A 21,473-nucleotide genomic window follows, 5' to 3' on the forward strand; every position below is an offset into this window, starting at 1 on the left:
GGAAGTGGGCGAAAATGACAAAAAAAATCAGATTCGAACGCTATGAAAACACCGAAATTTAGAAACAAGAAAAAGTTGTCTTTATGTTGCCCTATAAAAATGGAATATACACTTTATATTATCTGAAAAAATGCTTGCTAGTTCGCAGAAAAATAATTTAAAGTTTTTAATCATAAACTTAAACATAATACCAGATGCATCTATTGGTTAGTTGTTGTAGTCTGTGTCAATATGAATAAACTATATTTTTATTTTTTTTATTTTTATATGTAAATTTCATCTCTTCGAACCTGTCGGAAACTACTATGACCAATCAGAAATTTGTTTGATTAAATTCATACGCACTGACAAGTGTGAAAACATTGGAAATACACATTTCTAGCAAAAAACCTTGCACATGTTCAATTTGTGCCAGTCGCTCAAAAATTCTAATTTCATATGCAAATTTTGGTTGTCGAAAAACATTAATTTATTTTTATACATTTAAAGATACTTTAATTAGAACTACTTTTTACTTCCCAAATTTAGAATAAGGGTGTTCTTCGGCACCTCTCCACACATACTGGATTTTGTGTTTTAGGGATTCTACTACTATATTTTGGTCGCGTTATATTAGACCCTCTGGGTCGTTTATGAATTGAAAGTGTCTGCCGTTGGCTTGCAGCATGGTTGACAATTCTTGTCAAAGCTTCAGGCGTCCTCCAGAGGCACCGGTGTTTACGCCAACTGAGGAGGAGTTTGCCGATCCGTTGGGATACATCGCCAAAATAAGACCGATTGCAGAAAAAATTGGATTATGCAAAATTAAACCACCACCGGTCTGTTATTACTTTATAATATCTTTTCCTTTCCACAATTATTCAATAATTTTAAATTGCCATAGTGTATATTTTCCCTGAAAGTGTTGGATGAAATTTGCATGGTAATACGTGATCATACGTGCAAGTTATTTTCCCAAACATGGCGACGCCTTTTGTTCAGATCTGTCATACATTAGCACCAGCTATATAATAACTTAACTATATAGTTATATATTAAATAAAATGAATAGTTTATCTTTTAAAAATACAATTTATGTAGTGTGTGTTAACAAAATGTTTTCTAAGCATGTTAAAAGTTTCTCAAAATAAAGTTATGAAACAAAGAGAAAAGCTGGGCCTCTTGTTTCTGTTTCCTACTGTAGGCCTTAAATGATGCAAAGTATGTAATGATATCTTGTAATTTGATGAAGCAATGTCTTGTTATCATGTTAATTGAATTAAACATTTCAATCCTCATTTCAAAGAAAGTTTGTATGAAAAATTAGGAACATTTGATTAAATAATACATAATTAGCAAAAATTGTCTGCTTTTTAAATTATAATTCATTTTAGATTTTTTTTCCCATATCTATGACTAAATGAAGCAAAGATTAATGAAGCAGTACTTTGTTTTTAACAATACAATTTTATTCAAAGTTTAATCATTTAAATTATTGTATTAAGTAATACAGATTTTTAGCGAATTGAAGTCGAATTTTACAAGTAAAATGATTATAAAATATTATTAATTAAGTTTTGGCATCATTTTTTCCCTGCATATAAAAATTAACAAACAAGGGAAAATGAAAAAGTAAAGCCTGGATGCATTTTAAAGATTGTTCATATCCTTAGACTGCTGACTTGTTTATTTTAATCTAATCTATTACTACAAATTTTACCGTAAAGATCATTTCAAGAGCATAAATTCATAAAAAAAATATGATTACAGTCAGTTCTTAGCTCTTCACTTTTACTGACCAAATATTTTTCTGTACAAACATGACAAAGTTGCAGGTCAACCAAGATCTTACAGTTTTTCTTGATCATTTTTTTTTAATATAAAAAACGTGTTCGATTGATTGCTTTTTTATATAAAATCATCACTTAAATATTAAAATGATCAAAACTGCAACATATGATATACTTTATAAATCCCTATGAAGAAGGAACTACATAAAATATTTCAACCAATATGGCTGCCAAGCAAGAGACTAAAGGTAGCCATTATCAACTTGTATGCAAAAAAATGAAATATTTCACATATATCAAATAGATGTATTCTTATTTGCATCTTTTTCTTCATTTAGGACTGGCAACCACCTTTTGCTGTTGATGTCGAGAAATTCACATTCACTCCTAGAATACAAAGATTGAATGAACTTGATGTAAGTATATTGGGGCTCAAAATGGGCTACATTTTATATACTTATACTTCTTGTTGCTTAGTTTTTGTTTATGTCCTTTGTTAAGGAAAATATAATTGAATAAATTCAAAGTCATTTGATATTTTTAATTTACATTGTGTACATGCATTTTACCCATGTATATATGCTGTTATTGATTCTTCTATAATATACTTTTCAGGCCACTTCAAGAATGAAGCTGAACTTTTTGGACCAGCTTGCAAAGTTCTGGGAGCTTCAGGTAAGAATGATTCTTAAAATTATCTAATTCTATGAATTTGAATGTTGATTTTGTTTGATTTTTTCATCAATATTTTGAAATGTGAAAGAAGTTTCTCCCCCTTTTTTTTAACAGAAAAGCTTCCAACATGTTTTAAATTGATGTATTAACATATTTATTTGTTTTTTTTCAGTCTAAGAATTTTCTTGATTCCTTTTTTGACAGACATTGCATTGTTTTATAAATATATGTTAAACATGGGACTGATTTTAATATATGCTAATATTGATCATAGAAGATTTTTTTTTTATTGCAGGGTTGTTCTTTAAAAATACCTCATGTGGATAGGAAACTTGTGGATTTATATACATTATATAAGGTAAGACATACTTTTTATCTGTTTTCTTCTTGTTCCTTCATAATAAACATTAATGTTTTCATTGATGTAGATGTTTTCATGAATGGAGGGATCAAATGTACAAAATAACTTATATTAATAAGGCTTTTGACTGCACTATTTCCCTCGTGTCATGAAACATGTTTAACATTGGAAAGGTCACAAGATTTAGGTTTTTGTAAAACTGAAATTATATTATTTTGCAAAAAAATAGTGCTTGTACCAATGTCAGACTTCCCTTTGGACCAATCCTATTAACAACAAATTTGGATAATAGATATATCTTAAGGCTTTTTCCATGCTCTCTCTTTAACTTATAAACATAAAAAAATTAAGATTTATTGAAATTGAGTCTTTGATTACTTCCATATACATTTTCTTAATATGCAGGGTTGTTTGACATAACTGCTGTTTATAACCAGTGTATATTTTTACACCCACCCCTTTTCAAACACCCTTATTTGTACTGTCTTGCACAGTAAATAATGAAAAATACTGTATAATTGCCATTTCCCTGTGGGATCACTTCAGTTCTCTTCCGCAAAAGAGAAAGTCAAACATTTTGGGGGTTATTTTGGTCTGTAGATTTACTGAAAAGTAAACATTACATGTATGATATTTTTACTAATCACATTTTATAACAGGAGAAAATATAATTTTTTATGCCCCACCTAGGGGCATTATGTTTTTTGGTCTGTGCATCTGTTCGTCCATTCGTCTGTCCCGCTTCAGGTTAAAGTTTTTGGTCAAGGAAGTTTTTGATGAAGTTGAAGTCCAACCAACTTGAAACTTAGTACACATGTTCCCTTTGATATGATCTTTCTAATTTGAAGGCCAATTTAGAGTTTTGACCCCAATTTCACGGTCCACTGAACATAGAAAATGATAGTGCGAGTGGGTCATCCTTGTACTATGGACACATTCTTGTTATTTCATGAGATCGTCAAATTCTTCTTTTTTTTACAATGATGGATAAAAATGCCCTTGACCGCCCCTGTATATGGCCAAAAATGATAACAAAAGACCTCGTTTATGGCTGTATAGTTAAGGGAAAAGACTTTCATGTTGATGAATATATGTATTTTAAAGGCCAAAATTAGGGGGTGTGGTCAAATAACAGGAATCTGTAATATTGTCTGACATTTTTATCAATTTTCCATGAACACACCAGGCATGTCAGGTGGGTCAAAATGGCTGACGGTAATTTTTACATTTCTATCAATAAAGTGTCAATTCCTCCCAACAATATAAATGTGGAAATATGTTGGAAGGGCTGTTAGACCTTGGTAAAGAAATAACAATTCAGTTGTTTCGGAATTTATACAGGTTAGAGTTCATCTTGTTGCGCTAAATAGTAAGAAATGAAGGGGTGGGGGTCTGACTTAGTTAATGCTGACGAGGAATATGATTTTAATTTATAATGACATACATGTATATACATTGTAGGGGTATTATCTTTGCAAGTCAATGATAAAGGTTTTATTTCATGCAAACAATGCAAAATAAAATGAAATATGCACATGATGCAATATAAATTTATTTGTGCCCTAACTTTTAACTTCATTGTTCATTATTTAAAACATTTCCTGTTTAAAAATTTATGACCATGATAAATAAATTATAAGCCAGAATTAATTTTACAAAAATAGTTTTGAATTTATACAAGACAATTTTGCCAACTGGCCTGATGTCTTTTCTATTTTTGTTGTGTTGTAGGAACAGTAGGATGGTTGTCTCTTTAACCTATATCCTACATTGCCTTTTATTCCTATTTCTGAATTTTATTTCTATCAACTTATTTTGCAACTAATATTATATAATAATATCCATGAATTACTTATAAAAATATATCTTCAAGGGGTGGCTCCCTGATGCACATCTGACAGCCAGTGTACAATGTATGATCAATACCATGTAGATTTCACATGTTACGTTGGATTATTTTCTGTGGATTAATATTCTTATTGGTTTTCTATAGTAATTATAGTAAATATATAAGATATCTACTAATATTTTAATGTGTGTCACACAGTGTGTCTGACTGTCATAGTTTTATATTGTGACTTTTCAATGAATATGTACAAAAAGGAGTTACAGAGTATATGTCAATGAGACAGCAATCCAACAACACAGACACTAAAGACTGTCACAGAAACAGATCAATATACATGTATTATCTTAAATGATAGATTATATATACTGAACCATGTGTTAAGCTGTAGATTGAAGCAGCTTGACCTGCGTCTGATTAAGTTTTTGGTAAATTTAAGAGAGATAACTGAAGATTTGGCATCAACAACAAATTCCTTTCAGTGCAAAAACCACCTAAGATATTAGCAAAGAAAACAAAGGTCCTGAATTCAACACGATTTACCCAGATGAATTTCAATGCATGGTCCATGCCACCATGCAATAATTTTTTACACACCTTTTATAAATAATAATCTTTCTTATCATTCAATATAATATTAATTGTACCATCATTGAAATAAAACAGCTCTTGTAGTCATTTCCACCAAACTTTAAATGAAAAAGTTGTCTGGAAACATGGCATTACATTAACATGTTTTCTCCACAATGGACCACATCTCAATTTATGTTGACACAATTGCATGTTTCCATATATTAATTAATGTACTGAAAGATGTGTATATTGATATTTTCCCACTTTTTCAGCTGGTTGAAGAGGAAGGAGGAATGGATCACATCAACAGAGAAAGAAGATGGTCCAGAATAGCCACAAGGATGCACTACCCATCCAAACAAGTTGGAACAACCCTAAGAGCACATTATGAGAAAATTTTATATCCATTTTATGTATTTAAGAAAGGAGATATCTTCGACTCAGAGGTTAGTGCAAAATATTCTCTATGCAATTGAAAAAAAGAATCAATATTTTTGTATTAAAAGTGTCAAATATGAAGACCTGAAAGCATTAGAATAGTTGATGTATTTTGTACATGTCCCTTAAATTATGTATAGAATATTTTCATTGAACAAACATTTTTGTGAGAATTATTCACAATTACAAAAATTATTGTAATCAGGCCATTCATTAGGAGGTGGTACCCGGTACTTTTACTCTCCTATGCTACTGATAAGTACCGCCTGAATTCAGGAATTTTTATATAAGATGTTCATTGAATATATTGAAATGTTCCACCTACAAATAGAAATGTACCAGTCAACATGAAAGATAATGAAACCCCTGTGTAATACTAAAACAGAAGTTGAATTTTCAATCCTAAACTTTTCACACTGGAGTTCAATGTATCAACCTAATATATGTGATTGTATGTATGATAGTGAAAATATATGGTTTCATAATTTAAATATTTTTAAAAATAGATGACTCACATTCATGCATACATGTATTTCAGTACATTTCTTTTGTCGCAATGCTTATGTTATTACAACCCAATAAGAGTTGATTGTTTACCTCAGGTAGATTGTAAACTGGCATAACTCGTTCAATAAAAGGTATTTGAAATTGGTCTAAAGCAAAACAAAATGCAAGTGGTACATTGTTTGAATTATTTTCTGGACTGTTTTCAGAAGTATAAGAAAGAAGATGAAATTAAAGAAGAAGATGACGTTGACGATGAGTATAAACCTAGTGGACAAGATTATAAATCACATGGTATCGCTGCTAAAACAGCAGCCGGAGGCTTTAGGAGAAAGAACAAGAAGGAACGAATGATAAAGGAAGAGGTCAAACAGGATTGTCTGTTTTCTTCATTTAACACAGATAACCCAGATGAGGTAGATACCAGGTTTGATCCAACAGGGTTTGACACAAACAAACATCAGGTAGTTTTCCACTTACATACATGCCTATTTTAGGAAGGACTACAAAATTTTACATCCAATTACAAAGTAGTCATGTTTAGTACATTTTATGTATTTGATGGACAGCTTAATTTTAAACTACTAGGTCATGTTACAGTTGTGGTGAAAAAGTAAGTGTCAAATCCTGTTTAGTTTTTGAATTCTTTACAAAAATGTGTTAATTGATAAATGCATGGAATTGATATATATGAATCCGTGTTCTCCATATGCCATTTAATCATCCTTGGCATGATTATTTACCACAACTCTAAAGGTGTGTCGTGTACAAGAAAGAAAAGCAGTTCAGTGGAAGTCATGGTCAGAAACTTGGATCAACTTAATCACCCATGGGCATATGTACAAAAAAATGTTTCTGTTCTCTAATTTTCGAAATTCTAACAGATGTACAAAAAAATGTTTATGTTCTCTAAATTTAGAAATCCTAACAGTTTGGTAATGAAACTTGTCATGAATACCACTGCTGAAAGGTATGTTGGGTTCAAAGAAGAAAACCATACAATGATTAAAACTTAAGTTCAACCAATTGTTTCAGCTCTCAAACTTTAAAACCCCTTGAAGGTTGGGGATGATCCTGGTTGAATTAATGGTGCATCAGAAAATAACTGCCTTCCTTGGGGTATATGAGTTATATTTAAATCACTATCCTCTCCAGAGGATCTTTTTTTCACCAGTGCAAATTGTTGTTTCATGGTTTTAAAGTGAAGAGTCTGTTTTGAAATACACATACATTTTTATACCCCCGCGGTAGCGATGGGGCATTAAGTTTTACCCTTGTCCGTCTGTACGTCCGTACGTCCCAAAGTTGGTTTCAGTTCTCTAACTTTAGTTTGCCTCAACCATATGTTACGAAACTTATACACAATGCTTATTACCACAAAACACAGATCAAGTTTGAATTTTGGTGGCGTTAACTGTTCTAGAGTTATGCCCCTTTACAACGTGAAAAATTGCTGAATTTTTTGTTTCCATTCTCTAACTTTAGTTTGCCTCAGCCAAATGTTATGAAACTTATACACAATGGTTATTTCCACAAAATACAGATCAAGTTTGAATTTTGGTGGCATCACTTTAACTGATCTAGAGTTATGCCCCTTTACAAATGGAAAAAGTTTCCATTTTCTAACTTTAGTATGCCTCAGCCAAATGTTATGAAACTTATACACAATGGTTATTTCCACAAAATACAGATCATGTTTGAATTTTGGTGAAGTCACTTTAACCGTTCTAGAGTTATGCCCCTTTACAAATGGAAAAATTGCTGAATTTTTATACGACCGCAAAAAAATTTTGTGGTCGTATATTGGTATGACGTTGGCGTCGTCGTCGTCGTCGTCGTCCGGCGTCGTCGTCCGAATACATATTGGTTTTCGCACTCTAACTTTAGTTTAAGTGAATGGATCTTTTTGAAATTTGACCATAAGGTTAAATACCACAAAAGGAAGGTTGGGATTGATTTTGGGGGTTTTGGTACCAACAGTTAAGGAATTAGGGGCCAAAAAGGGGCCAAAAATGAGCATTTTCTAGTTTCCAGACAATAACTGTGGAACGGTGTATGGATCTCTCTGAAATTATACTACAAGTTTCCATACCACAAAGGGATGGTTAGGATTTGCTTTGGGGGGTTATGGCTCAAACCGTTTAGGAATTAGGGGCAAAAAAGGGGGGAAAACAAGGTTGTCCTGGTTAATGGACAAATACTTTAGTACAAAACATAATTTAAAGCAGTGTAAGGGAGATAAATCAAATACATCATTGAAATTATCTCCCTTACACTGCTTTTAAATTATGTATAAAGTAATGGTTAATGAACAATAAAGATAATCTAAAACAGTGTAAGGGAGGTAATCCAAATACAACGTTTTGGTTACTTCCCTTACACTGCTTTTAAATTATGTTTAAAGAAATGCATATTTATAAAGGAAGACCAGTAAAAATATCTGCAAATGTTTTCATCTTTTTTTTTTACAAAAAAATCCATATGAAAGATTTGACACTATATTTTTATTAATTCTATTATAAAATAGATTAAGTTAGCACTATGGTAAATTTAAATGGGTAATTATGGTTGCCAACTCCATTGGAAATTTGAATTGAGATTATGACCATATCTTGAGGGAAAGAATTTTTGGGGGGGAAAAAGGGGGGGGGGGATAAAAAGAAATTGTGGGGGGCCAATTTTTTCTCATTTCAGATTTCAGAAATTAAAAAGAATTATTCTTCAAATATTATTTTTTTTTCAAATTTCAAATATTGAAAAATTTCAAGAAGTAATCTTTAATTGCACAGTATGGCGCATTAGATTTGTAAAATCTTTGATCACATTTATTTATTTGTTATGCCGAATCTAACAGTGTATTTAGATTTTTAATTTTGGGTCCAGTTTTCAAATTGGTCTACATTAATGTCCAAAGGGTCCAAAATTAAACTTTGTTTGATTTTAGCAAAAATTGAATATATGAGGTTCTTTGATATGCTGAATCTAAACATGTATTTAGATTTTTGATTTTTGGCCCAGTTTTCAAGTTGGTCCAAATTGGGGTCCAAAATTAAACTTTGTTTGATTTCAACAAAAATTGAATATATGGGGTTCTTTGATATGCTGAATCTAACCATGTATTTAGATTTTTTATTTGTGGACCCCGTTATCTAATTGGTTCATATTGAGGTCAAAAGGGTCCAAAATTAAACTTTGTTTGATTTCATCTAAAATTGAATTATTGGGGTTCTTTGATATTCCAAATCTAACCGTGTATTTAGGTTCTTAATTTTGGGTCCTGTTTTTTAAATTGGTCTACATTGAGGTCCAAAGGGTCCAAAATTAAACTTAGTTTGATTTTGACAAAAATTGAATTCTTGGGGTTCTTTGATTTGCTGAATCTAAACATGTGTTTAGATTTTTGATTATGGGCCCAGTTTTCAAGTTGGTCCAAGATAGGGTCCAGTATTTAAACTTTGTTTGATTTCAACAAAAATTGAATATATGGGGTTCTTTGATATGCTGAATCTAAACATGTATTTAGATTTTTGATTATGGGCCCAGTTTTCAAGTTGGTTCAAATTGGGGTCCAAAATTAAACTTTGTTTGATTTCAACAAAAATTGAATATATGAGGTTCTTTGATATGCTGAATCTAACCATGTATTTAGATTTTTTATTTGTAGGCCCCGCTATCAAATTGGTTCATATTGAGGTCAAAAGGGTCCAAAATTAAACTTTGTTTGATTTCATCAAAAATTGAATTATTGGGGTTCTTTGATATGCCAAATCTAACCGTGTTTTTAGATTTTTAATTTGGGTCCCGTTTTTTAAATTGGTCTTCATTGAGGTCCAAAGGGTCCAAAATTAAACTTAGTTTGATTTTAACAAAAATTGAATTCTTGGGGTTCTTTGATATGCTGAATATAAACATGTGTTTAGATTTTTGATTATGGGCCCAGTTTTCAAGTTGGTCCAAGTTGGGGTCCAAAATTAAACTTTTTTTGATTTCAACAAAAATTGAATATATGGGGTTCTTTGATATGCTGAATCTAACCATGAATTTAGATTTTTTATTTGTGGGCCCCGCTATCAAATTGGTTCATATTGAGGTCAAAAGGGTCCAAAATTAAACTTTGTTTGATTTCATCAAAAATTGAATTATTGGGGTTCTGATATTCCAAATCTAACCGTGTATTTAGATTTTTAATTTTAAGTCCCGTTTTTTAAATTGGTCTACATTAAGGTCCAAAGGGTCCAAAATTAAACTTAGTTTGATTTTAGCAAAAATTGAATTCTTGGGGTTCTTTGATATGCTGAATCTAAACATGTGTTTAGATTTTTGATTATGGGCCCAGTTTTCAAGTTTGTCCAAGTTGGGGTCCAAAATTAAACTTTGTTTGATTTTAACAAAAATTGAATATATGGGGTTCTTTGATATGCTGAATCTAACCATGTATTTTGATTTTGGACATTGGACCATAATAGGTAAATTAAAAAAATTCAAGTTCTTAGACCACATTCTTTCTGTGTCAGAAACCTATGCTGTGTCAAATATTTAATAACAATCCAAATTCAGAGCTGTATCAAGCTTGAATGTTGTGTCCATACTTGCCCCAACTGTTCAGGGTTCGACCTCTGCGGTCGTATCAAGCTGCGCCCCAGCGAAGCATTTTATTCGTTTCTGTTCTCTAGCTTAAGTTTGCCTCTACAAAGTGTTATGAAATTTATACACAATACTTATTACTACAAAACTCAGATCAATAACAAATTTGGGTAGCGTCGCTTTTACCGTTCTAGAGTTATGCCCCGTTACAAAAGGAAAAATTGCTGAATTTTTTGTTTCTGTTTTCTAACTTAAGTTTGCCTCAACCAAATGTTATGAAACTTATACACAATACTTATTACTACAAAACTCAGATCATTGACAAATTTGGATACCGTCACTTTTACTGTTCTTCAGTTATGTCCCTTTATAACTTTATATGATATGCAAGAGGGGGCATCATCTGTGTCCATGCATCTGTGTCCCATTGACACATTCCCCATTTATTTAAGCTTTGCTGTAACCTCTCAATATTAAAAAAAAAATCTTTTTCAAAGGTAAGTTTAACATATAATAGGTAAGAATTGATTGTAAGAAGAATGAGAAATTTCAGACATAGCTTTCATTTCAGGAGCTTGATATTGATTACAATGTTAATTCTGAACTTAAGAAGTTACAGTTTTATGGTGCAGGACCGAAGGCAGCTGTTCCTGGGCAAGGTATTATATTAGTACTTTCTATTTATTTAATATTCATCTCTGACCTTCTTGTAAAGCACACGTTTGACAGTAATCGTGAACTTTTCAGTTGGAACAGCAAGTTGCAGTGAAAATAAACATATGCTGATAGTTCCTTAAGTATAGAAATTGAGGAAAATAGCCATATTTAATGTATTTTATCATTGCTTTCTCTGGGGATGCTAATTTTGTATCCTCAATTTCTTCTTACCCTCAATTAGAATTTATCGAAACTTTTCCAGCATCTGTACCATATAATGCCATTGTTTTTGATCTGATTCATTTTATGGGTTTCTGTACGCAAATCATGAAACTTGATCATTGCTTTATGTTGAGACAAGGATATCATTTAATAAGCTTTGTTTGCATTACCTATAGTTTGAAATATATTATGATTTTAAATAACTTTGGTTCTAATGTGTTACCAAAGTGTGTATATGCTGAAAATGTTCTTAAAAATAAACATTTCATTTATCATAAAAACAGGGGAAACATTCTGAAATACTGTAAATTTATGAATATTTATAATACCAACCTGTCCTGTGTTTCCCAAAAGGTTTTACAATTTTCGACCAAATGTTATTTGTATTGTTTGATAAAGATTTAAGGCTGGCCACAAAGCATGCAACTTTTTCTGAAACATAGGCCTTAAGTTTTATATAATAATTTATTTAAAGACATAGTTGAAAGCTAACGCATTGAGAAATTAACACTTAAGTGGCAGGAAACTTCTTAAACATATTTAATAAGAAATATTTCGTCAACAGATGAGAAACCCAAACTACCAAAGAACAAGATGAAAATGAGAGATAAGTTTGTAGATCCAACTGCTTATACTGGGGTAAGTTGTAAAATATTTACTGGGTTCAGGTCCATAGGAATTAGTATAGAGTGAAAAGAATTGGGTGTTAATGGGTCTGAAACAAGTTTTCATACAATGGTTGAAAAACAGATCATTTCCATTTTATATGTTTCATGGTTTTGTCAAATTTGCACATAAAATTCATAGGTGACTTACAAGTGCAGAAAGAAAAAGAAAAGAGAAAAAAAATGTTTACAAATTGAAACACTGAAGATTTAATAATCCTTCATTGAAAAAGTTTGATAAGGCAAAATAAAAAGAATTGTTTGCTGTCACCTGCTGAAAAAAATAACATTGCTATGTCTGCAGCCTGGAAAGAACAAAATCGGATCCAGTTGCATTTACCTATATTTCTGGTATGGGACCATTTGTCAAATTTGTTTTTGTCAGTCATATACATGTATGTATTTTCTTGGTTTTACACAATAATTGGTGTCTTTTCACAGCGTAAGGCTAGCGGGTTCAACAAAATGAACATTGATTTATGAACAATACCATTTAAAATATTATCTGCCCAATTTCTAGCGGAAAAAAAAAGTTAGGGTCAGCTCTAAATATTTAGACTCTGTCAGGGTACTGTAAAAACTAGTGTTGTCAAATTGGACCGTTTTGCCTAAGCGGTTACTCGGATAATCTTTCTACGGATTAACCAGTTAACCGGTAGTTTAGTTGATTTTTAAGGTCTGATCTACAGTACTTTACAATGCTCGGTTTTATGATAGTTTATGATAAATTGAACTTTATCCTTGGGCATTATAAGGCTTGGCGCTGAACATTGCAAGTGAAGTTTAATTTATATTAATTCAATGCTATATCTACTATGATGTTTGTAATAACTGCAGATTGCGAAGATAAAAATCTTTTTAATCTTGACGAATTGGCCATATTCGGGACAATTAATCAATCAATTAAGATACCATGACAATTATTTTAAAATTTAACAAATTTTATTGATGATTTCAATACACATTTATATCAAATCTATTAAAATTGAAAAGGGTCCGGTTAACCGGTTAGAGTTTTTGGTATTTGGTATTTGCCCATTTGGTCCTTCCGACGGTTAACTGGTTAACCGTTGACAACACTAGTAAACATTGTAAAAACACATATTTTTTTTTCTTCTGGAAAATGTTTTTTTAATTACAATATTCAGTGTATGGATTAATTATAATTATTATATGTTTATATATATTTTATATAGATTGATTTCTACATATGCCACATGTGTAACCGTGGTGATGGAGATGAATATATGTTGTTATGTGATGGATGTGACGATGCCTTTCACACATATTGTCTGATTCCACCACTTGCTGAGGTACCTAAGGGAGACTGGAGATGTCCTAAATGTGTTAAACAGGTAATTTGTCCTAAATGTGTTAAACAGGTAATTTGTCTTTCAAATAGTATTTCGGGGCCTCGGTGGCAGAGTGGTCTAAGTAGTTACTACTGTTATCACTATCCAGTCAACACTGAGGTTGTGAGTTCAAACCCCGCTCGTGCGGGTGCACTCGACTCCAATCTTAATTGACTAGGATTGTCAGTTTTCCTATCGAAGGTCGGTGGTTTTCTCGGTACTCCGGCTTCTTCCACCAATAAAAACTGGCCGCCTCGAAATAGCCCAAAAGCGGTGCTTAAAAGTGGCGTTAAAACACCAAAAATCAAAATCAAATCAAATAGTATTTCAAAAGAATGTCATTGAGCTTTCAATATATTTCACATCAGATGTGATGAGTAACACAAAATTATATATGTTACTGTTAATTGCTTAATTGAAATTTTTTGCTTTGGTTATTGAGGATTTAAAAAAAATGTGAATTATTGTGATAACATAAGACAGGAGTATAAAGCATTGTGTTTAAAATGTGAGTCCATTTGTAAAAGATGTTTGTTCATGATATGTCAGTGATCATTTTAGTTTTGCCAAGTTTCACCATTTTTCAAATGTTAGCAGTGTGCAACTTTTGGCCTCAATGCAGTAATATTGTATTAAAATTGAAAGCGGTTTTGGTATTTTCTTATAAAGATTAAGGAGAATTTACCTAACTGTTAAAAAATTTAAAATATAGATAGAAATTGCAATACTGTGTTGTATAGATTATGTTAGTGACCTTTACAATTATAGACCATTTGGAAATTGAATTGATGTATGTTCTTGCTTTGCGTTGGACTAATGTTTTTGTGTTTTAGGTCTGTTCCAAACCACTAGAGCCATATGGATTTGACCAGTCAAAGAGAGAATATACTTTGCAGTCTTTTGGGGAACATGCTGACCAGTTCAAGTCTAATTTTTTCAACATGCCTGTTCATGTAAGAAAGATTATAAGCCATTAGTTTTATAAGCATGTCAAATTAATACACTTAAGCTGACCTATTCTTAAAAGCATATAAATGAGTTGAACTATAATCATTTTAATATACTGATTTGTTTCTAAGGCTACACAGCATTATAAGTCTTTGTTGAAATACTAGTAGATGAAGATATAGGTAAAACCATGAAAGCAAACACCTATGAAGCAATACATTTTCTGTTACTACAAAAAAAATGTACTAGTGACATTTAGGTAAATCTACAGAATGTAATGCCAATTGTTTGTACAAGTCAGTTCCTCTTGTAGTAATTGTTGATTAATATTATGCTGTATTTGATTTTCATATACCCTGGAATTGTTATTTAGGGGGCAAGCTCACTTTTGATTAACAGATTATCAAAACAAAAAATTTCAATTGTTATGTTTATTGCCAAGAATATATGCTGAAAATTTTAATGTTTGAATTTGATTTTCATATTGACAGCCATCTTTGTTTTCTTATTATATTTTAAGAGTTTCAAACTCCATTAAAATTGGCTACAATGGGTAGATTTCAGTTATATTGTTTTAATGCAACTTATATCTAAAAAAAAAAAAATTCTAAGTATTACCAAAAGTATGGATGAAATATTCATGTGTTTATGCTTTATTTATCAGATGGTACCATTAAGTCAAGTGGAAAGTGAATTTTGGAGACTAGTGTCGAGTATTGAGGAAGATGTATGTGTGCAGTATGGAGCTGATATTCATGCAATGGAGATGGGGAGTGGTTTCCCAACAAAACAAACCAGTGATTTGTTTCCTGAAGATGAGGTTTGTTGTGTAATAAGTTTCTGTGACTTTCAGTCCTTAATTCATGAAGTTATTGAGTTTTTCTATATAAAACTTCCTGCTACATTGTGCTTAGGAAGTTGTGTGATCTTTGTTGCTTGTTAACATTTAACTTCACTGATCATTGAAAGAAGACATAGTTCTGTTTTTGTAGTTTCTTGGAATTGCTCAACTCTGTTTAGATTGTCATAGAAAGTTGAAAAGTCATTACCTGTTTAAATCAATACTCCTTAAGTGAAGAAAGCTTGGTTCAGATTACTCTATAAGCTAATATTTCTATTAATTTTGTTGTCTGACCAAAATTTATTGCAACAGCAGTCAAAGAGACAACAACCCGACCAAAGAGCAGAAAACCATACATGACTCACAACCCATGTCACAAGATATACTTTCCCTTCTCACTCTCATTTAAATGGAATTACCCAATGAGTTTTCCCATTTCAAGAGGATTTGTAAACATATAAATGGAATCTTTTGGTAGCTTATCTCAAAACACTGATTTAAAAAATGCCAGGATATAGGTTATATATAATACACTCTTCAAAATTTTTATGGTTGATATAAACAGTCTGCTGTCCATTATTTAACACTGATCAGTCTACTTTCAAGTATTTATTAGTAGTCTTCAATTCTTACACTTTCTATGAGGCCTCGGTGGCAGAGTGGTCTAAATAGTCAAACTACTGTATCACTAGCCTGTCAACACTCAGGTTGTGAGTTCGAATCCTGCATGGGCAAGGGTGCACTCGACTCCAATCTTAATTGACTAGGATTGTCAGTTTTTCTACCGAAGGTTGGTGGTTCTCTCCGGGCACTCTGGCTTCCTCCACCAATAAAAACTGACGGCCACGAAAAAGCACAAAAGTGTTGAAGGTGGCATTAAACACCAATCAATCAATAAATTACACTTTTTATACGACAGCAAAAATTAAAAAATTTTTTGTCGTATATTGGTATCACGTTGTCGTCGTTGTCGTCGTTGTCGTCGTCGTCGTCCGATGACAGATGGTTTCCGGATAATAACTTAAGTATAAGTAAATAGAAATCAATAAAATTTTAACACAAGGTTTATAACCACTAAAGGAAGGTTGGGATTGATTTTGAGGGTTATGGTCCCAACTGTTTAGGAATAAAGGGGCCAAAAAAGGGGCCCAAATGAGCATTTTTGTAGTTTCCAGACAATAACTTGTGTTAAAGTGTTTGAATCTCTCTGAAATTATACCACAAGTTTCCATACTACAAAGGGATGGTTAGGATTGACTTTGGGGGGTTATGGCTCAAACCATTTAGGAATTAGGGGCAAAAAAAGGGGAAAAACAAGGGTTTTTCTGGTTAAAGGACAATTGAGACAATTTAAAAGCAGTGTAAGAGAGGTAATCCAAATCAAAATCCAAATCAATTTAAATAACAATGTTTGATTACCTCCCTTACACTTCTTGTAAATTATGTATTAAGAAATGATGATTGTCTGAGGTACTGACCATAACTTGAGGGAAAGAATTGTTTTTTAGAATAAGGGAAAGGGAGGAGGTGAAAAAAATTGGAGGGGGGCAATTTTTCTCATTTCAGATTTCAGAAATTAAAAGAAAATTTCAAATATTTTTTTGGGGGGGTTAATATTCAACAGCATAGTGTATTGCACAAACGCAAAAAAAATGGGGTAAAATTTACATTTTTTAGGGTAATGGAAATAGCATTGACTTATTGCCAAGAAAGTTAATTGGCAATTCAATTTCATGCAATTTTCAGGATAGTAAAACAGAAGAGAATTGTAAAGATAAAAATGTTTATCTACACATCTTACTCTGAACACTAATTTATAGTAATATCCTTTTATTTCAGGAGTACATTAATTCTGGCTGGAATCTTAACAACCTACCAATACTTGAACAGTCAGTATTGTGTCACATCAATGCAGATATATCTGGAATGAAGGTGAGAGAATGAAAATAGGATATGTTTATGCCTGAAATGATTTAACGAGAGAGAAATAAAAAGATACTTGAAATTACCTGTCATTTTATTGAAGTTAATAATTCAAAAGGCAATGTGGAAAGTACTCAAACCTCCAGCCTGACGGAATTTCTGAAAACCGATTCAAACCCAGATATTTGTTAAGTGAAATGTCCAGGAATTCTGCTGGAATTGCTGAAAAGTTTACATGCGTGATTTAGTAGTGGCCATTTATTCTTGATTACTGTATTATATATAGTTGTTTCATGAATGTATTCTCTCATGCTTTAAAATTACTGGACAGGACATGTAGGTAATTAAACTTGTACACATACTTCATTATTTTTTTAACTATCAGGTCTTCACGATTGAATGATTATTTACCAATCATTGTATTCATAAGTATGAAATAATTTGTTTTTCTTTAGGTACCATGGTGCTATGTTGGGATGTGTTTCTCTGCTTTCTGTTGGCATAATGAGGATCACTGGAGTTATTCTATTAACTATTTACATTGGTGAGTTGTTACTGATATTTTGACATAGCTTTTATCTAAAATCTTTTGGTCCATGTCTGATTGATGGATACTACACATTGTATATGCCAATGTGTGACATATGTAATGGAATCCTAACAAAAAAATCTTTTGATGAAAATGAACATCTAAAGATTACTTAACATGCAACAACTGTGAGACCCTATGCCATATATCAGTCTCTATGAGGTCCCAAAAAAAAATGTGTACTTAGCAAACAATTCAACAGTCTATTTTAAGAACGCTAAAAAAAAAAAAGAAGCAAATACGTAGTCTGAGATAATCAGTTGATAAAGGTGTTTTGCTGTAGACGGGTACATTACAAGAACCTGTCACAAATTATAATAAGTCAAGGCTTCACTTTTATTTATTCGAATTCATTTAAAAGTCAGTTTCTCAGTGGAGATCAAGTTTTGATTTGATTTTTTAGGGGAGAACCTAAAACTTGGTATGGTGTACCAGGTGGTTGTGCAGATCAGTTTGAAGCAGCAATGAAATCACGAGCCCCTGACCTGTTCGAACAGTCTCCAGACCTGTTACATCAGTTGACCACTACGATGAACCCAAATGTACTTATGGATCAGGGAGTGCCAGTAAGTATAGATAACATTCCTGGAGATCATTAAAAACTCTTTCTGTCTTACCCAGTTAGTTTCATTCATGAACAATTTTTGTGAAAATCTTAACAGTTATAAATTTGCTTATGAAATAATAAACTGTATATACAATTTGAAATTTTTAATAGTTGATTAACAGCTTTGAAATGTTTGAAAGATGGGAGGTGGGAGGAATTTGATATCACGTAGAAATGTTGGTACCAATGATACAAGGTTTTTTATATGTATTTATTTATGGAAAGGAAAATTGATTTGGCACAAATCAAATAAACTCTTTATAAAACAGATTGTGAGAGCTGACCAGCATGCTGGAGAGTTCATGGTGACATTTCCAAGATCTTACCATGCAGGATTTAATCAAGGATATAACTTTGCTGAAGCTGTGAATTTCTGTACTGCTGATTGGGTAAGATCATGTATATGAATAGAGAAGATGCAGGTCATAATCTTGCCAGCAAAATGACAATTTAAGTTAAGTAATTTGAAAATCGCTTAAACTGCCAGTCGACTGACTTCTTCATAGCGAAGTCAAATCACTATCAAAATTGGTATATTAAAGGGAGACAAGTTGTGATTTTCAAGTCTCACAGGTAAACAAAAATGGTGACTGACAAAGAAATAAAGATTTTCAAACAACCACAGACTAATACTGTCAACGATTAAATGCAATAAATACAACAGCGACTTTAAACAACATCTGATTTAACTTTCAAAACTATTTAAACAGGAAACCGAGCGACTGTTATAGTTTTATCATTTAAGATGATTTTTGTCATGAGGATGTTGCGTAATCACTCAGCGGATCTGTTTTATTGTTATTATTATACACTGACCAGTTGTACTATTTGGAAGGCTAAGGGGTGAAAATTAATGGGAGATTTTATTTTATTAATTGAATAAAAATTGAAATATAAAAAGTAAAAATCCAGCTGATAGATAATTTTATTGCAAACGTACCACACGTGATCAGCAGTGTATTTTGTTTCTACGACCGAAATTGATAAGAGAGATAATAAAAAATAGCACTTTATCAGTTAATTAGTATGTGATTGGGAGATATCTCCATTTATAGGCCTAAAATCTCTCACAGAATCTCAAATTACAACTAATATGATGTCCTGGACATTCAATAATGTTTTACAAAATTATGACAAGTGGTGATATAAATTAGATTTCCCAATCATGTCTGGGACCAATACACTAACTTATATATTAGTTCTAGATCAATCTGATGCAGTTCTTGATAATAAAAAAAAATATCCGATACAAATTGAGAGTGAATAGAAAGGCGGGGCTTCAGATTGTATACATTATACTCAATAACATTTAAATATAATGTATACAAGCTGAAGCCCCACCTATCTATTGATTGCAGATGTCAATCTTAATTACAATGCTTGAGCAAACATTAATACAAACAAAGCAAGCAAGCCAACCAAACCTTTAAAGTGCTACAAGCATTAGAAAAATAGCTCTAATTGAATACATATATTTGTAAATGATGATTGTTTATATATATATTTGATTATAGCTCCCAATGGGAAGATTATGTGTAGAGCATTACAGAATACTGCATCGTCAGTGTGTATTCTCACATGAAGAACTGGTGTGTAAGATGGCTGCAGACCCAGATGGACTTGACCTTGTTGTGGCAGCAAAAACCTACCAAGATTTACTTATAATTGCTGAAAGGGAAAAAGTTTTAAGAAAGAAACTATTGGACAGAGTAAGAATACATAGATTATTTGATTTTTTTTCTCACTTTCTTTACATTATAATCTACATTAAAGACAACAACACTATACAATTACAATTGTTAAATATTGGTTACAAATCTGATTTTATTTTTTCATATTTATACGTTCACTCCATTCTATTTCTTTCTTCTTTTGTTAGGAAGGTGGGGATGTGATAGATATTTGTAAAATAGATTAGCAGGATTAGAAATATTCCGGACATATCTTGGGATGTACTATAAGCATCTTACTTTTTCAGGGAACAATCGAAGCTGAAAGAGAAGCCTTTGAGTTGTTACCAGATGATGAGAGACAGTGTGATTACTGTAAAACCACTTGTTTTCTTTCTGCCGTTACATGCTCTTGTGCAGCAAGTAAGCATTATAGTTTCCAAAATGCTTCTCCGGCTAAACAAAGTAAGATTTGTCACAAACAGGGTAGGGTTGTACACACAACTATTTTTAACTTCAAATGGTATAGTACAGTTAGTCAGGGTCTGCAAATGTAGCATAGCAAGGTTATAACTTCCATACAACATATATACAGGGTTCCTGCTTTACCTTGAAAAATGGAAAAAGCCTAAAATTTTTGTCAGTCATTTCAGTCATAGAAATTTTTGTAAAAATGATAGAAAAAAATTGAATTTCTTGCACTTAAGTTTTAAATTTGAAAATTTGAATTATTTGCGTTATACAATTTCAAATTCCCTGGAATGCTACTCTACACTGTACAATAATTTCTGTGCAGTGAAGCTTATCTCAAACTAAATTTTTTTTTTTACTTAACATTTAAAAATGAATTTAAAAATATGTAAGCAATCAGAATTATCTCTTCATATTTTCAATTTAATTTCAGATAAAATAGTATGTGCCAACCATGCAGAAAACCTATGTCACTGTGACCCTAAAAACCATGTTCTTCGGTTCAGATATACCCTTGATGAATTGCCTGGGATGCTTCACAAACTAAAAGTCAGAGCAGAATCCTTTGATAATTGGACTAATAAAGTTAGTGAGGCTATGGATGCCTCGGGAGACAATAGACTTGGTAAGTTTATTGGTTTTAACTTTAGTGAAAATATAGAATTGAGTCATCAATTTGTATTGCTTTGATTATTTATTTACTGATATAAAACACTAAAGTTAAAACCTAGTATTGAATTGATTTTAGCTCAATGTTTCATGAACTAACAATCTTTCC

The 21,473-nt window shown here is 31.8% G+C and overlaps 1 protein-coding gene across 2 annotated transcripts in view; it reads left to right on the top strand.

Moving 5' to 3' along the window:
- The first annotated feature begins 546 nt into the window (after nucleotides 1-546).
- LOC127700060 (lysine-specific demethylase 5A-like) overlaps nucleotides 547-21,473 on the top strand; it is a 40,096-nt gene continuing 19,169 nt past the window's right edge. Inside the window, exons 1-18 of one of the 2 annotated variants that reach the window (XM_052203526.1) lie at nucleotides 547-818; nucleotides 2,108-2,185; nucleotides 2,385-2,444; nucleotides 2,740-2,802; nucleotides 5,497-5,670; nucleotides 6,376-6,582; nucleotides 11,322-11,409; nucleotides 12,195-12,268; nucleotides 13,491-13,649; nucleotides 14,480-14,599; nucleotides 15,259-15,414; nucleotides 17,275-17,367; nucleotides 17,814-17,902; nucleotides 18,351-18,513; nucleotides 18,824-18,943; nucleotides 20,069-20,263; nucleotides 20,533-20,689; nucleotides 21,129-21,320. In XM_052203526.1, the coding sequence (XP_052059486.1) occupies nucleotides 666-818; nucleotides 2,108-2,185; nucleotides 2,385-2,444; nucleotides 2,740-2,802; nucleotides 5,497-5,670; nucleotides 6,376-6,582; nucleotides 11,322-11,409; nucleotides 12,195-12,268; nucleotides 13,491-13,649; nucleotides 14,480-14,599; nucleotides 15,259-15,414; nucleotides 17,275-17,367; nucleotides 17,814-17,902; nucleotides 18,351-18,513; nucleotides 18,824-18,943; nucleotides 20,069-20,263; nucleotides 20,533-20,689; nucleotides 21,129-21,320 (2,341 nt within the window). In that variant the 5' untranslated portion in view covers nucleotides 547-665. The remainder of the gene's footprint in view (nucleotides 819-2,107; nucleotides 2,186-2,384; nucleotides 2,445-2,739; nucleotides 2,803-5,496; nucleotides 5,671-6,375; nucleotides 6,583-11,321; nucleotides 11,410-12,194; nucleotides 12,269-13,490; nucleotides 13,650-14,479; nucleotides 14,600-15,258; nucleotides 15,415-17,274; nucleotides 17,368-17,813; nucleotides 17,903-18,350; nucleotides 18,514-18,823; nucleotides 18,944-20,068; nucleotides 20,264-20,532; nucleotides 20,690-21,128; nucleotides 21,321-21,473) is intronic. The other variant, XM_052203527.1, reaches the window with a different exon arrangement.

The sequence above is a fragment of the Mytilus californianus genome, unplaced genomic scaffold (assembly GCF_021869535.1).
Source record: "Mytilus californianus isolate M0D057914Y unplaced genomic scaffold, xbMytCali1.0.p SCAF_47, whole genome shotgun sequence".
Classification (NCBI taxonomy): Eukaryota; Metazoa; Mollusca; class Bivalvia; order Mytilida; family Mytilidae; genus Mytilus; species Mytilus californianus.